General features: G+C 34.8%; 1 protein-coding gene across 1 annotated transcript; it reads right to left on the bottom strand.

Annotated features, from left to right (window-relative positions):
• Positions 1-855, bottom strand: LOC127744961 (B3 domain-containing protein At1g32030-like). The gene has a single exon (XM_052257867.1). The coding sequence runs from the start codon at positions 853-855 to the stop codon at positions 1-3; it is 855 nt and encodes a 284-aa protein (XP_052113827.1).
• Positions 856-16,956: the final 16,101 nt, after the last annotated feature.

Here is a 16,956-nt window from a genome sequence, read left to right on the forward strand (position 1 = left end):
TCAAAGCTTGACAATTGCCATGCATAATTTCCCGTCAACTCGGAATGACCAAACTTGTACAACGTCATCCTTTTCTAGATTATTAGCCTTTGCAACTTTGACCCAATTTGATCTCAGAATATAGGAAATGCTTACTTTCTTTGATTCTGGTCCCTTGTGCATGAACCACTTAATCAAAGTCAACTCAGTAATTTCCAGCGAGGGTTGGATCAATTTCACTTTTATTCCCTTTTTCTCCTCCAGAATTTCTAGTTCGGTGGGAAGCAAGAAATCATTGTCCTTGACCTGCTGTGACGGTATTGAAAGCCGGTTTTGTTGCGGATTCAAATCTGACTGATAGAGAGTTTTTTGGATAAGCAGAGTGATCCTGCTGCCACCCATCTCACTTATCAAGTTCTTGAAATTTTGTGGCAGTTCAGAGGGTTCTTGGTTTTGGTTGACTGGTCTGGGGATGTTTCTTTCTTGGTTGACTGGTTTCTTGGAAGACTCCTTTGAAACCTGTTCTTGGTCGGCACTGGGGGTTGAATTCGCAGCACTGCTTGAAGTCTCTAAATTAACTCTCTCTAAGAAATTCTCGGGGAGGTTAAAGAGAATATCAACAACTTCAAGTTCATCATCGTTGAAATCAAACTGTTTATTTTGAATAGAACTGTCTGTCTTTGTTTTCTTGATATTCATCAACCTCTTCTGCTCCTCATTAGCCCCTTCAAGACAGTAACCAAAGGCGTTTGCTGCCTTCCTCTTGCTTGAGAACGGCACTTCAACTGTAGAATCATCAGAATTCCTCTTGTTGAATGAAGAACGTGGTCTGCATTGTAACCATTGGCAGCGTAGTTTGGCTTTTTGCGTTTCCATTCTTTTCTTTAGCAATGAAGATTGAAGAGAACGTGAGTTTGGCACAAGTTTGGAAAGTAACGTTAATGTGTATACTTCATTCAATCAAGCACCTCTTCTTATATTATGTTAATTTGTTTGACAAATTAAAATTAAATCTTTCAATCAATCAATATCTTCTGATTTTAAAAAAGGTAAGTTAATTTCAAGATTTGAAAAGATTACAAATAAGATAAATTAAATCAAATAATGAGAAGATAAAAAAAAAGATAATCAAATCTTAGATTTAAAATTGATTTCATAGAGATAGTATATCTCTGTAGAATTAATTTTTTTTGCCAATTTGGTTCGTTATTAATGGTAATATATACACAGTTGATCAATTTCACAGTATTTCTCTGCGACATCCTCATAGAGCTTCAAGTACAGTGTGTCCTTCACTGTAATTCCAGCCCTGCAGAGTAATTCTAGGAGTGACACCCTGAGCGACCTCAAAGATAAGTTAATTTCAAGATTTGAAAAGATTACAAATAAGATAAATTAAATCAAATAGTGAGAAGAAAAAAAAAGATAATCAAATCTCAGGTTTAAAATTGATTTCATAGAGATAGTGTATCTTTGTAGAACAAAGGAAAAGAAAACAGAATTTGATCCGTTTTTTTGGCCAATTAAGTGAACTGCATCTTCTATGCTCTTATAGTTTGTTATTATTGCAATTGTGGAAACCCATTTAGAACGTTTGTTCCTGTTCCTTTTCTAACTTTTTTTTGAAGAATGGAAAATATTGATTACAATATGTACTAGACAAGAACAAAATATGATTTTGTTGATTTTATGAAAGAAAAAAAGTGGCTAATTTTTTCCATCATGTAAATGGTTTGTTTTAAATTAATCCTCTTGAAGATTCGGAATGCAGGAATTGTTCATAAAAACTAACAATGAAAGAGGGCCATTTAACATGCGCCTTCCTTTTTTTCTTATATATATGGCTTGTAATGACTGCATTTTATGGATTACTGAAAAATTGGCGGATATAAAAGTAATTGCGGAAACTTGATGGAAAAATTGGTTGACATGGCTTCAATTGCTGCATTGATGCAGTCGCAGTGGTTATGGTAACAACAATTACTATGTTAAAACTATGAAATACATATGGCAAATATTGTGGTAGCAGGTACTTTTGCATTTTAGTAATAAGGAATGATTAGGCTGAATTAGGTAATTCTGTTATGGCCGCTATAGGTTAGTTGCGTTATAGCGTTTCTATTTAATTTTATGTGTTATAGCATAGTACTATATAGAATATACTTATTCTTTGTGTTTGTGAGAAATCTTTTGAGTGCAAACTGAAACAGAACTTTATGAATATATAAAGAAAGCTTCATCCTCTTATTTAGTTTTTTCTGTCATAAATACATGAAAATACTTATATTTATGTCCTTTTGTATTTTCATTTTCTTAATTCTTCTTAACAGGGCTGTAATATATGTGCTGCACAGGATACTTATGTGAAGATAATTGAGTGAAGATATTTCAAATTATTTGTTCAATCTGTAGACTACAGACTGGAAGATAATCCTGGAAGGTGCACAATTTCCAACTATTACAGGAGTTGATGGTGTGGTTACTCTTAAAGGTGAAGCCGATTGGAATGAAGAAGACAGAAAGAAAGTAGAGTTCAACGCCAAAGCATTCAACTTGCTCAACTGTGCGATCAGCTTCAAGGAATACCGACGGGTATCAAGAATGGAAGCAATTAGGTTGCTTCTTGCCTATGCTGCCCACAAGGGTTTTAAGATGTTCCAAATGGATATCAAATGTGCTTTCCTTAATGGTTTTATAGATAGAAAATTATTTGTGGCTCAACCCCCCGGTTTTGAGAGCAAGGAATTTCCAAATCATGTTTCTAAACTATCTAAGGCTATTTATGGCCTTAGGCAAGCTCCAAGAGCTTGGTATGAAAGGCTTAGTGCCTTCTTGTTGGAAAATAATTTTCATAGGGGTACCACCGATACTACTTTATTTATAAAAGAATCTAATGATGATATCTTACTTGTTCAAGTTTATGTGGATGACATTGTGTTTGGTTCGGCCAATGAAGCCTTGTGTGAAGAGTTTGAAAAACTTATGACTAGTGAGTTTGAAATTAGTTTAATGGGTGAATTAACCTTCTTTCTTGGTCTTCAAATTAAACAAATTCCTAGTGGTATCTTTATTCACCAAGGAAAACATGCCAAAGAATTAATCAAGAAATTTGGTCTTGAAAATTCCAAACCAATGGGAACCCCTATGCATCCAAACTCTAAACTTGACAAGGATGAAAATGGGAAAGATGTGGATGAAATAAAATATAGAGGAATGATAGGATCCCTCATGTATCTTATTTCCTCTAGGCCGGATATTGTTCAAAGTGTGGATGTATGCTCAAGGTTTCAATCTCACCTAAAAGAATCCCATCTTTCGGCCGTTAAAAGAATCATTAGATACATTAAAGGCACATGTGATCTTGGCTTGTGGTATCCTAAATCTAATGAATTTTGTGCAGTAGGTTTTTGTGATGCAGATTATGCGGGTGACCAAGTGGATAGAAGAAGCACTTTCGAAATGTGTTGCTTCCTTGGAAGCTCACTCAACATGTGGTCAAGCAAGAAACAAGTCACTGTTGCATTGTCCACTGCTGAAGCTGAATATATATCTGCCACAGCTTGTTGCTCACAATTAATTTGGTTAAAAACTCAATTAGAGGATTACAAATTGAAAATCGATAGTGTACCTTTGTTTTGTGATAATATGAGTGCTATAAACATTTCTAAGAATCCTGTATTACACTATAGAACTAAGCACATTGAAGTAAGATATCATTTTATTAGGGAACATGTGTAAAAAGGTACTATTGATATCCAATTTGTGAAATCTGAAGAGCAAATTGCTGACATCTTCACTAAACATCTGTGTGAAGATAGGTTTTTTTTCATTAAGGAATAGTTTGGGAATGATGGATTTGAGTTTTGTTGAAAAAATGTGATTTTCATGCTTCTATTTGTTTTTGTCTCGTAGGTAGCAGGGAGACAAATTTAGGCATATGATGAACAAGCTATTAAACAGGGGGAGACTGAACTTTGGTGCCTTGGACTCAAGCCCAACCAACCTCCTTTAAGCCCATTCCATGATACTGGCTTATTAATTTTTTTTTTTGGCATCATGTTTCTTTTTAATAAATTATTTTTAATAATTTTAGGAAGGTTTTAACATCATATCTTCAAAAAGGGAGTTTTTGTCAAATCAAATCTTTCTCCATATATTTTCCCACTTTTCAGTTTCCTTTTTGTTTTTTTAATTTCCTTGATTAAAAATCGTTTCCATTAAATTCTCATTACTTTAAATATTTTTTTCCCACTAAGCATTTATTGTGGACTAACCTCTTTCCACGCTCCACTTTCTTTGGCCTCTCTTCAACTTCTCCCTCTCCACTTCACTTCCTTCCATCATAAGAAAGAAGCTTGCCACACGCAGAAGTAGCCGAACCCCTATTGTAAAAAATCCTCCATCTCCCAAAGTTTCTCAAACCTACACTCACATTCACATTTACCCCAACTTGTCCTCTTCACCTTCCTCTCACTTAACAGAATCCATGGCACGTAAGGGAACCCATGCAAGGGCGACATCAAGGCAGGAAGCTATTTCATCGTATCATTAATTATATTTTGATGTCTCATAAGTGGTTCTTATCAGCGTGTTACTGTTTGTGATATTCTTGTCTTGTTCGCTATTCTTAATTCTACATCCATTTCATTTGCATATCTCATGGTGAGATACATGTGGTACTGTGTCCACAGTGATAAGAAAGTAAATCTGCCATATGAAATTTTTCTGACTTGCATCTTTGAATATTTTAATGTGGATTTGAGCAATGAACCAGTTGAGAACAGGGTTTTCACCATTAAAGGAGGCGGTGTTCCCAATTCTATGAAAGGTAAAAAGGGCAAAAGTTCAATGGCATCAATGCTTTCTGATAGTGAAAATAACAGTCTTCCTCTTGAATCTTCTAAGATTTCTGAAACTATCAAGAATATTCTGAATGAGTTTTCCAATATGTCTAGTATGATGGTCAAGACCTACAAAGAGGCTCGAAAGCAAGCATATGAAAATGAGAAGGCCTGGACCAAATGCCATGAAAAGGTTAATCTGTTGAATAAGAGCTTGGAGAAGGACATGGCTCATTCTGAAGGAGAAGATGTCATCTTGATTTTGATATCAATATTTCTGATGCCTGAATGATTTGCTCACCGCTGCTTATGTTCTTGGACAATTTCTCTTTTGCTGTCCTTTTTGGATTTAGTTTCACAAGAACTGTTTTATGTTTGGATAACTGTACTCAGTAACTTTGATACTCTGTCTATATTTTACTATCAATATTATGCATGGCATTGCTGTTCTTTCTGTTTTTGTAGGTTCCCTCCTTGATGACAAAAGGGGAGAAAAATTAAAGGGCTGAATTGAAAATAGAATTGGGACTGCCAATTCTTGTGCTAGCCCTTTGGATTATTGTTTCATACCATCCTTTTGATGCTCTGTTTTGGTGGATGAACATTGTGTTTTATTGCTGGCTATATGTTCTAATTGCTTTGTTGGCAGAATTTTTTTTCTGTTTTGCTTTATGTTGCTTTAAGCAGTATGTTGAGTCTTGATCATTTGTTGATATGTACTCTGAATGTACTCTGACCAACTCTGTTTCATATTTTGCAAGAAGTTTTTTAGCAACATATTTTTAAAGATAAACACTAGAAGCCTTGATTATGATTACAACATATATTTAGCAACATATTTGCTTCAAAGTGTTTGGCTAATGTGTTTGTTAGTGTACAAAATTAATTTTGGGCTAAAAGGTAATATAAGTCCAATGTGATAAAATTGTGATAAGTCCTTATGCAAAAATATTCCATGCAATATGGCTGAATTATTTAAAGAAAGAGCAAGGCTAATTGGGCCAAGAAACCAATATGCAGCCTAAAACAATTTTGTTAAGAGACCAAAAAAGTCTTTGGTCCGAAATTAAAGAAGTGAGAAAGAAAATGAAGCATGCTCTATTCGATTACCTACTTCCATGGGTTATGAAATTCAAATTTTAATTAAATTGATTGCATGCATTGGTTACTGGAACACAAAATTTAATTTGATTAATTGCTCCCATTGGTAACCGAAGTCCACATTTTAATTTTATTTAATTTCACATTAAATGCTTTGTTTCTTCTATCTCTTCTCCCTCTTTGTTGTTTCGGTTGTCACTTCACCCAAGAAGGAAGGGTGAACAAGTTATCAAAGAAAAGAGAAGTACAGAAGACAGTGAAGCTATGAAGAAGAAAAAGGCTAGGTTGATGATGGCCTTTGCCAAAGAAAGATCTGAAGCATGGTGTGGCTAAGATCTTTGCCATTGAAGGCAAGATTTCAAGAAGAAGCTTCAAGATCTTTATGTCAAGAGTAGAAAGGATCGGTCTCGGTCAGAAAGGAATATCTCTGTGGCTAAAGCTCATTTCCATTTTTGTTCATCCAAGAGAGAAGGTAGCCACTGGAGCTACGAAGACGAAGAAGCAAATATAAAAAGGCTCAAATTGAAGAAGCTTGATGAGAAGGGTTGAGAGAGGTACATGCATGTTGGTTTGATTTTGGTTTTCCCTCTCTCTCTTCTCTCTGTCCGAACCGAATCTGCTTGTGAGTTGGAGAAGATGTAGGTGACTTGGTTGAACCGGTTTCAACCTTGGAAGCTTCCCCTTCTATAATAAGGGTGAACGGCAAAGGGTTGAGATCAAGGAGAGAAAGCATAGAATTCTCATAGCTACCCTAAGCTAACAGAGTTCTTCTCCTTCAATGAGTTTTATTTTGTATTCTTTTCTTTAGTTTTGTCTGTCTGAGTCTCATGGTAAAAGACAAACAGAGTGAGGTTTGTAAGAAAAAGCCAGTGAGAGAAAAAAAGGTAGAAAGAACATAATTAAAGAAAAAGCCATAGATGTCTAAGAGTTCCTTTATACATTTGTATGTTGTGTTTCATGATCCTGTGAGGATTCCCTTGCAAGTTGGGTTGGCACTTTGCAGTTGAAAGCTTGGTAGATGTCCAAGTCAAGTTCAGTTTTGGGAGATAGAATCTGGACTTGTCCCAGATAGGAATGGGTAGTTCCTAGGGAAGAATTGGTGTATGTAATCTGATGATTATAGTGAAATTCTGTCATTGTTGTGATGGAGTCTGGATATAGGCTGCATTGCACTTAGCAGCTGAACCATGATATTTCTGGGTGTGATTCGCTCTTTCTCTTCTACTCCTATTCTGTTTCTGTTGCGATTGGAGACAAAATTGAAAAATATCTCCTAATCGGTTACGAGACAAAATGAAAATGACTCTTGACTAGTTATGAGACAAAAAGCAGAAATATCTCCTGAAACTATTTTAAAAAGGCATAAAGTAATATCAAGAACAAGTGGCTAAGATTCAACCCCCTTCTCTTAGCCATTAATTAACATCAAGTGATAAAATTTTTACTATTTTTCTTAAAGATTACAATCACCAATTGTCTTAGGATTTAACCAAATCCTATATGATACAAACCTAGTTTTACTCAAGCTAGATTTAGCTAGGTTCATTTCCTAGACTTTTAACCACTAAGTGCTCACCAATTTTGCAAGAGAATCTTCTTAGAATTATGTGTACAAAACAAAAATAAAAATAAAAGAGTTTGACATAATTTTCTGACTTTTTCTAAATAACTCTCTTTACCTTTTCTTTTAATGACTTTTACTGATATCTTATTTAATATCTTTTTTTATTAAAAAAAATAAAAAAAGATAAATACTAAAAAATAAAAAATTTAATATAAATCCATAAAAAATAGCTTGTAAGCTATGAGAATCTAAATTATATGCTCACTTATTTCTTTAATTTTTAATATGTTTACATCTTTTAATAAAGAGTAAAGCTTCTAAATTTTATAATATATAAATACTTAAAAGGTATAATCTATTAACGTGTATAAAAAAATTATCAGAATAATTGATTAGTTTATTTTATTTTTATATAATAATAAATTCATCTATTTTTTAAATAAATATCATCTGAAAATATAATTCTTTTAATATATATTAATTTTTTAAATAAATTATACATAAATATAATAAAATGGATTAATTACACGACCCGCCCGTAGTGCTGGTCGGGATATATATATATATATATTCAGCAAAGCTACATAAAATATATACTTGTCAAATATATTTGTCATCATTAACAACATACATTAACATTATCCTATTCTTCCTTCCTACATTTTTCGCCACTTCTCCAACAACAAATAAAACTGACACGGTTGATGCATTGCCACTGTAAAAAAAAATAGTTTTATTGCCACGCTTTTAAAATGTGGCAAAAAACTAAAAAAGTATTGCGATAAATTTTTTCCATGCTTATTTAATTATCGGTACGTTTTTGAAAGGGTCACATCTGCTAGCGTGGCAATTGTTCTATCGCCACGCTTTTAGTGACCTATCGCTATGTTTTATTTTTTTCCACACTTTTGCAAATTGATATGTGAGAGATACAGCCATGCTTTCAAAACATGGCGATAGAGAGATACGGCCACGCTTTTAAAGCGTGTCAATAACGAGAGATATGGCCACGTTTTAAAAGCGTGACGATAGCGTGACATACAGCCACACTTTTAAAGCGTGGCGATAACCTTATCAAATTAAAAAAAATCATTTTTCTGACTTTACCTTTATCACTGCACAATGTAAAATTGTAGTCCTTTTTAGTATGCAATTTTTATTACAAGACAAATCAAACAGTAATTAGTGACATATATTTTTTTCTATAATTATTTTATACATTAATACTCAAATATAAAATAAATCTCGAGTTCAAAACTTTGATTTCTTAACAAGCTTCTCAACCTAAGCATAAAAGCATAGAAATAATCAAACAGCCAATACATCACCTCTATATATTAGTCCCACCCAAAAAGAAAACATTGGGGCACTCTTTTTAAATGGATAAAAGAACGAAAGAAATTCAAAAGTTTAAAATTGCAAGTCACATTATATATAATAAATTCTATGCTTGTCATCTACTAACGAACAACAAAAATGAAATTCTTTAAATAGAACAAAATATTATTAAGTGGACAAATTAAAGAGAAGAGTTAATCACCAAAAATACCCTCAAATTATTTAAACGCTGACAAAAACGTACTTGAATTTTACTATCGACAAAAATGCATTTAAATAATTTAAAAATACAATAACAATACCCAACAGTAAATATATATTTTCAAAAAATGCCTTAGTGATTGAATTTTGATGTGATTTTTTACAAGTATAATTAAAAAAATAAGATATTATTATTATTAAAATTTGGTAATTTTTTTAAGTATATATTTTTTTGTGATTTTTTAAAAGTATTATTAGTTATTAACAAAAAATTACAAAAAAATATACTCAACGAAAAATTACCAAATTTTAAGGATAATAATATCTCATTTTTTTAATCATGCTTACAATAAATTGTATCAAAATTCAATATCTAATGTATTTTTTGAGAAATACATATTTATTGTTAGATAACCTTGCAAAAAAACTAACATTAAATATGTATTTCTCAAAAAATACATTAGAAATTAAATTTTGATGTAATTTTTTGCAATCATGATTAGAAAAATGAGATATTATTATTCTTAAAATTTGGTGATTTTTTGTTAAGTATATATTGTTTAGTGATTTTTTAAAAGTATTATTGGTTATTAACAAAAAAATTATTAAAAAAATACATGCCTAACGAAAAATCACCAATTTTTATATATAATAATATCTTATTTTTATAATCATGCTTGCAAAAAGTTGTATTAAAATTCAATCTCTAAGGTATTTTTTGAAAATATATATTTACTATTGGGTATTGTTGTGTTTTTATATTATTTGAAAGCATTTTTATCGATAGTAAAATTTGAGTGTATTTTTGTCAGTGTTTAAATAATCTGGGGGCCTTTTTGGTGGTTAACCCTGAAGAGAAAAAAGAATAAATATCCTCTCAATTTACCATTTGTTCAGAAGACAGTGCTTTTTTCCAATTCGAAAATTTTTAATTAGTTTCTAACTTTTTAAATAATTGGTCTAAGCGATTTCTATTATTGATTTAAGCGGTTTCTGTAATAAGACCAGTAATAAGAACTATTTAAACCAATTATCAATTAGAAACTAGTTAAGGGATTTTCGAATGGTGAAAAAATATTTCATCCTTGAAACAAATGTTTAGAGACCTAAAAGGACATTTACTCGAAAATATATAATGCTAAATAGTCTACAAAAGTAAAAAGCATGCAAGATCTTCAATTTCTGAACTACACCAGAGTTGTACACCATTTGATGAGACAAAATGTTGATTCATAATAATATGAAAAAAACTTTTTCACTGTCACAATATGTGCTTTCTTGAGACTAGGGTATTCCTTGGATCAGAATTGCAAATTGACTTGATTTGGAGCTGACCCAATAATATGTGTGTAAACCTGTAATACATAACTGGATAAGAATTCACAGTAAAGCATCTAGCCCAAGTCCCAATTAGTTGTCTACTTTAGTTTTTCACAAAATGAAACTGATATAAATGAAAAAGGATTAAGAACCCCCCGTCCCCCAGAATCAAGGATCGTTAATGCAAAACCTAAATCAAATAGGATTATCAATACACAACCCCAATAAATCAACAAATACATAATTTAAACATCTTTTCAAAGTAAAAACGGATGGAGGGCAGTGATGCATATCAAACAACACTATGGAGAAGAAAACAAATCAATAAAGCAGTAGCAATTAGTTAACAGCAGTAGTTGGAAAAAAGAAATAGCTTCAAAATGAATGAGAAGAAATCAGCAAAATGAACAGATATTACAACAATTAAACTAACTTCACATAAAAAATGATAATTAGTTAATGCGGCCAATAACTTCCAACAACACAAGTACTCAAAAAGAAATTATTTAATTTTAACACTCAATATATTTGACTGGTTTTAGAAAAGTTGCTAGCAAAAGTATTGCAACCACCACAAATAACTCATTATTCTGTAGATATTTGAGGAGCAATAGCTTACACTTTGTGCTGCCACTGCAATTAGTTTTCTATCAATTCTCTTACTTTATGCTTTCTTCTTGCCAGCTACCATTTATTTCTTCTCTGCTACACTTGTAACTTCATTTACTGCGCTATACGTTTCTTTTGATTGTACTTTTCCTTTGTGTTTGTGAGAAATCTTGAGTGCAAACTGAAACAGAACTTTATGAATACATAAAGAAAGCTTCATCCTCTTGTTTAGTTTTTTCTGTCATAAATACTTGAAAATACTTATATTTATGTCATTTTGTATTTTCCTTTTCTTAATTCTTGTTAATAGGGCTGTAATATATGTGCTGCAGGATACTTATGTGAAGATAATTGAGTGAAGATATTCCAATTCTGTCATTTTTGTTTATTTAAATTTGGTCAAATTTCATGCTGTAAGCAATATGTTAAATTGTTTGGTTAACCACATTGAACCAAAAGATGTTATACATGCATTAAATAATACAAAACCAGAAGTTTCTCAAGATTTTGTCTGTGCAGTGATATACAAAGAATTCAATTTTAATGCAAAGTGACCTGTGACTATAAGTAGGGTTTTTAGCAAAAAGTCAATCATGGATTATTACATTAGTAAAAGCATTTAACACAGGTGGTGCCCTTCTATTACAAACACGCACGTGATTAGATATCAGGATAAACTTTTACATTGATTATGGATGAAATTTAATCCCATATATCAATATGATAGTGTAACACCTGAGTTTTGAAAACTAAATAACGAATACATTTAGTTTTTAATTACTATTCTATCCTCTAATTTTTATAAAATTCCTAAACTACCTTTACCCTCTCTTTTCCCAAACCCAATCCTTAAATCCCTAATTCTGCCCTAATTTCAGTAAAACATATACACTCAGACTCAGAGACAGGACAAAGAAAAAGAGAAAGGGAGGAGAGATAGGAATCAGAGAGCGAGCGAGTGGAAAAGAAAGGAAGAAGAGGGGGAGAAGAGGGAAGAGACAATGCCGGCGGAGCTAGGCGCCGCCGTCACTGTCGCAGAGAAAAAGGAAGAAACGCATGAGAGATGAGAGAGAGTGAGGTCGCGGAACTTCAATGGAGAAAGAGGATAGCGCGCGACGGGGAAGAGGAAGGAGGGAGTCTCGTTGCCGCCGCTGCTTTTGATCGAGATCGTCGCTATCCTGGTTGAGGCCATCGTCATCGCCAAACAGGGCAGAGAAGAGGGCGCGCGAAGGAGAGAGAGAAAGGGGAGCTCTGCTGAAGCTTGTCGCCGAGATACTGCTACCTTTCACCACACCGCGAGACAGAGCCGACATTAAGTTCTTCCACTGTCATTGTGGTTGCCTCCATTGCAGGTGGAGGAGGTCACTAGAGAAGGGTCTGTTCTGCTTCTACTTTTGGTTTTCCATTGTTTGCTGGAGTCTCTGAGGCCATGAATGTTGCTGCTGGAGTCAGTCGCCGAAATTGTTTCCAAGAGCCACTATTGCTCTTCCTTTACCTTGTGGTAGCAATGCTATTGCAGTTGTTGAGATTACATCTGTGATGATGTCTTTAGAGTTGTTGCTGCCGTGAGAATTGAAGTTGCTGTCAGTGACTCAGTCCAAATTCTGCGCTCTTTCGTCCCATTCTATTCCAGCCTTCCTTGCCATTTAATTTGGCTCTTCGAGTTCGGTCTCTTGGGTACTTTGGGAACAACTTATAAGTAGGCTTTATATTTATAACTGTTAACTTCTTGTTTATGCTATTTTGAATTTTTAATTATATTTATAAAATTATTGTTGAACAATTTTAATTTGATTAAAATAATTAATTTATAATAGTTGAATAATTATTTTATGAAGTTCATATCTTAGAAATTTTACATGAGACTATATATATTTGATAAAGCTTTATATTATTTTAGAATAGAGTTATTCTGCACATACACGCGTTTTTCCATACAAGTCATTTATATTCATGCGTTTTTTACATTTTTTTTCGTGCCTCTTTTTCTTCTTCTTTCTCTATGCCTCCTCTTTTTCTTCTTCTTCTTTCTCCGTGTCTCTTCTTCGTCTTTTTTATGAAATATGTTCTTATGATTGAAAAAGATTTCTGATGAGAATATATTATCTGATTTGATTTGATTCGATACTTTATAATTTGAAAGATTAAATTTTTATTGTATTTGAAACTATATGTTTTAAATTGGTTTGGGAGGCTCATATTAGAAAACCGTAGTTAACAGCGGTTATGACGTTAACTTAGATGCATCTAACTCAGACTCCAGCTAGCAGGGGTTAGGGCTGGAAGTGAGCCGAGCTGAGCTGAGCTAGACCAAGCTCAAGCTTGGCTCACAAAAATTGAGCTTGACTCACGGCTCGACTCATTAACAATCGAGCCTATTTCTTAAACTCAAGCTTGACTCACTAAAAGCTCACGAGCTAGCTCGTGCTCACGAGTTGGCTCAAATAATAGAAACATAAATACATAATGAGGTAATGACCAAATCAGTACCCAAAAGATTGAAACGCTGACATTTCGGTACCTGACTATTGTAATCGACAAAATGGTACCTAGTTAATTTTAAAAACTGACAAACGTGTCCATAAGCTTGCCGGACCAAAGCTCCGGTGAGAACAATGCTTACCTGGACACCGGATTTTGCTGACAAATCATGTTTTATTTGAGTTGTAATTTCTAATTAATTAATTAGTTAGGCTAGATGGAAATTAGATCAATTGGATTTCAATTTGCCCCAAATCAGAACTCTTTGCCCTAATCCCAAATTAACAAGCTCTCTGTTCATTCATTCGTAGGAGGGGATCCAAGATTGGAAGATGCATACTGCAAGGGCTCGTGGAAAAGCTGCAACGCTGAGAAGGCAGTCATCGATGCAAGCCTTCGACGTGGATGGTGCTTCGGGCACTGTGAGCAAAACTTATGATGGCTGTTGCTTTTGTCCCCTTCTAGTGGTTCCGTTGAAGTCGAAGACAAGTAGCAACCCTGATAGATGGTTTCTACGCTGCCCTATGTGAAAGGTAAGGTTTGAATTGTGATAAATATGTGAGGAAGTAGAATAATATCCCTTCTTGGTTTGTCGTCTATTCTTATTCAGTTTTGGTATTCAATTGCTCCCTGATCTTTGAAATTTTCGTGTTGTGCTAGAACACACAAATGCGTTGCGGGTATTTCCAATGGTTGGATGAAATACAAGCGGAATGTGTGGAAGGAGAAGTTTCTTCAGAGAACAGTAATATGCTGGGGAAATCAGAACCCAAAAGGAAAGGCCGAATCAATGTCGACTGTGGGGATGGCCAGGAAATTCAAAGGATGATGATGGTACTATCTGGGGTGAATGACATGAAGGAGAATCTGAAGAGGGTTGAGTTATGCCTAATTTTTATGTGTATTTTGATTGGGTTAAATGTGGCTTTGATTATGTTTAGTTTGGCTAAGTAGGTAGACATTGCACAATATAATAGTATAACAATGAGACTTGGAATTTTGTAATCTTGTTCTCATTGTAATTGAGATGAATTAATGTATGCTGTGTTCTTCTTGTGCCTTGATTGAGTTATTATTGTTGTGATTTGAGCAAGATATATGGAGTATATGTAAGCCATGTAAAATAGTTTTGTGAACAGAATCTAAATAAACACCAAAATAACATCAAGTTATAACCATTAACTATTCAAACTAACAAAGTTCAGGCCCCAAATAAGAGTACCAAAATGATACATGTTCATAGTAACTGCTACAGACCCAAAATGACAGTAACAAAACACAAAAACACTAGGTTAGCACTTACATGCCATAATGGCAGTTGGGTGCATGTTAACTAAATCCTGTCCAAAATGCAAATAACAACAAACTAAAAAACCCAAGAATCTCAGCTCATTTCTTGTCATTTGTTGATGGCTTTGATGGTGGTGGTCCGGATGGCTTTTTCTTCTTCAAGGATGGGGTGGGTATGAAGCCTGTGAACCTGCTCTGTGTGGCTGGGCTTGCTGTTGCCATGGTCTCCCTAGTCACAGTTGATGGCCTAAATGGTGCTGTAGGTTGGGCTTGAAGAGTGGGCCTAAATAATGGACCTTGAGACAATGACCCAACATTGGATGGAGATGCAGGAATTTGGGATCTAGACCCAACATCATACCTGACAACCCTAGGTTGAGCAGGGGATGGTGGTGCAGCTGCTGCATTTTGTGCTGGAGTTGGAGGTGTTGTAGTGGCTGCCATTTTTCTTCGAGTGGTGCTGCCTCTTCCTCTTGGTGGAACTAGGTTGCCCCTTACAAAAGTTGGTCTGCCTATCCTCTTTGGTGCTGGTGCTGGTTCTGAACTAGCTGTTGGACCAACCAAGTTGGTTGTTGCTGGAATGGTGGCTCCATTAGGGGGTAAAGCATTTTTTGTAGTGTTGCCATCATTGATGGTATTCTGCATCATTTTGTCCATTCATGAAAACAAATTTTCTATGGAAACAGACCCAACAGTTTAGTACAATAAGGCAACATAAATCACATTGCTTACCTTATCAGGCTGACTTTGTGGATGGTTTTGAGTGAGGTCTTCCTCATTCGCAACATGTGCAGCATGTGCAGTTTCCATGGTCTCCTTCCAGTTAGCTTCTTGCTCCCTAGCTTCTTCTTCATCAAGATCTGGTTCTTCAGTTGGTGTTCCAGTACCTTTGTCAGGACAAGTTCTGCTATTATGTCCAGCCTTACAAAAAGCACATGAGTAAGGAAAATTAGCATTAATGAAGTTACAGATAGGAAATAAAATGTAAAGTAAATACATATTGATAATGGTTTTTGTTTTGCTCACCCTTTTGCATGTTTGGCATGTTATCTGTTCGTATTTTCTCTTGGCCTTGTATTGGCTGCCAGAACTTTGCTCAGTGCTATCCATTCTCCTCTTCTTTGTAGGTCTGCCAATAGGCCTCTTCTATGGAGGGGGCAAACATGGCAGCCCTTCGTGATGCTCCTGACTCGGTATGCTGCTAATGTGAAACATATAAGTCCTATTATAAGCCTCAATGGTGAGCTTGTGATGGACATAGTCTTCAGACTTCTCATTCTTTCTTTAGATTGCTGCAATCCCATGACAGCATGGTAGTCCAGTGAGCGGCCATTTTCTGCATGAGCATGTCCTCTCTCGTGTATTGACTCTCACTCTATGTTGCCACTTTATTACTTCAAACTAGTTGTGCTCATCATCACCACACCATTGTGCTACCCAGTAATTGGCTTGTCTTTTTTCTTTCTCTAACCTACTAATTTGTACAGGGGCTATCTGTCCAGTATAAGTCATCAGTGAGTCTTTGTGAGTTGCCATTGTCTTCATGATGTAGAACCTAAGCTCCTCAAGCATTCTCAAAATGCTCTTTCCCCGAAGACCCACAATTGTTGAGTTAAATGGCTCACAATTGTTGCTTGTCAAACTGTCTACCTTTGGCCAGTCTGAAAACCTTGATCTCGACCACTGTTCTTTTTCAAATTTGGACAGATACTCTCATGCTTGTTTGTTGATCCGTTTCACAGCTCCCATTGCATCATTAAAGTCTTGATCAGTTGTTGCTTTTGTACATTGCCAAAATGCTGCTTTAAGTTCCTTATCCTTCCATCTCTTGTTCAGATCATACAACAGAATCTGTGCTTTCATTCAAATCAGAACCTTCATTCAAATCAGCAACATCATCAGCATTGGTCTCCTCTGTGGGTTCATTCACAGCTTCAGCTTCTGCAGGATTACTCTCAGGAACCTCATTCTCGTCAGCTCTTCTTTCTCGGGGTAAACCACTAGGTGGTGGTCTTGGATGTTTCTTTCTAACATTCTTAGCAGGTTTCTCCGGAGCTGATGCTCCTTTAGTGTCTTTCTCCACATTCCCGTCATTCACAGCTTCTTCCCCTGCACCATTCTCACCTTTGTTCGACTCGTTAACATCAACAGTGGCCTCATTTATAACCTCATTCACATTCTCCTTCACAACCACACTCAACACCATGTCCAATTCATTAACCTCACCACTGG

Source organism: Arachis duranensis, chromosome 2 (genome assembly GCF_000817695.3).
Source record: "Arachis duranensis cultivar V14167 chromosome 2, aradu.V14167.gnm2.J7QH, whole genome shotgun sequence".
Classification (NCBI taxonomy): domain Eukaryota; kingdom Viridiplantae; phylum Streptophyta; class Magnoliopsida; order Fabales; family Fabaceae; genus Arachis; species Arachis duranensis.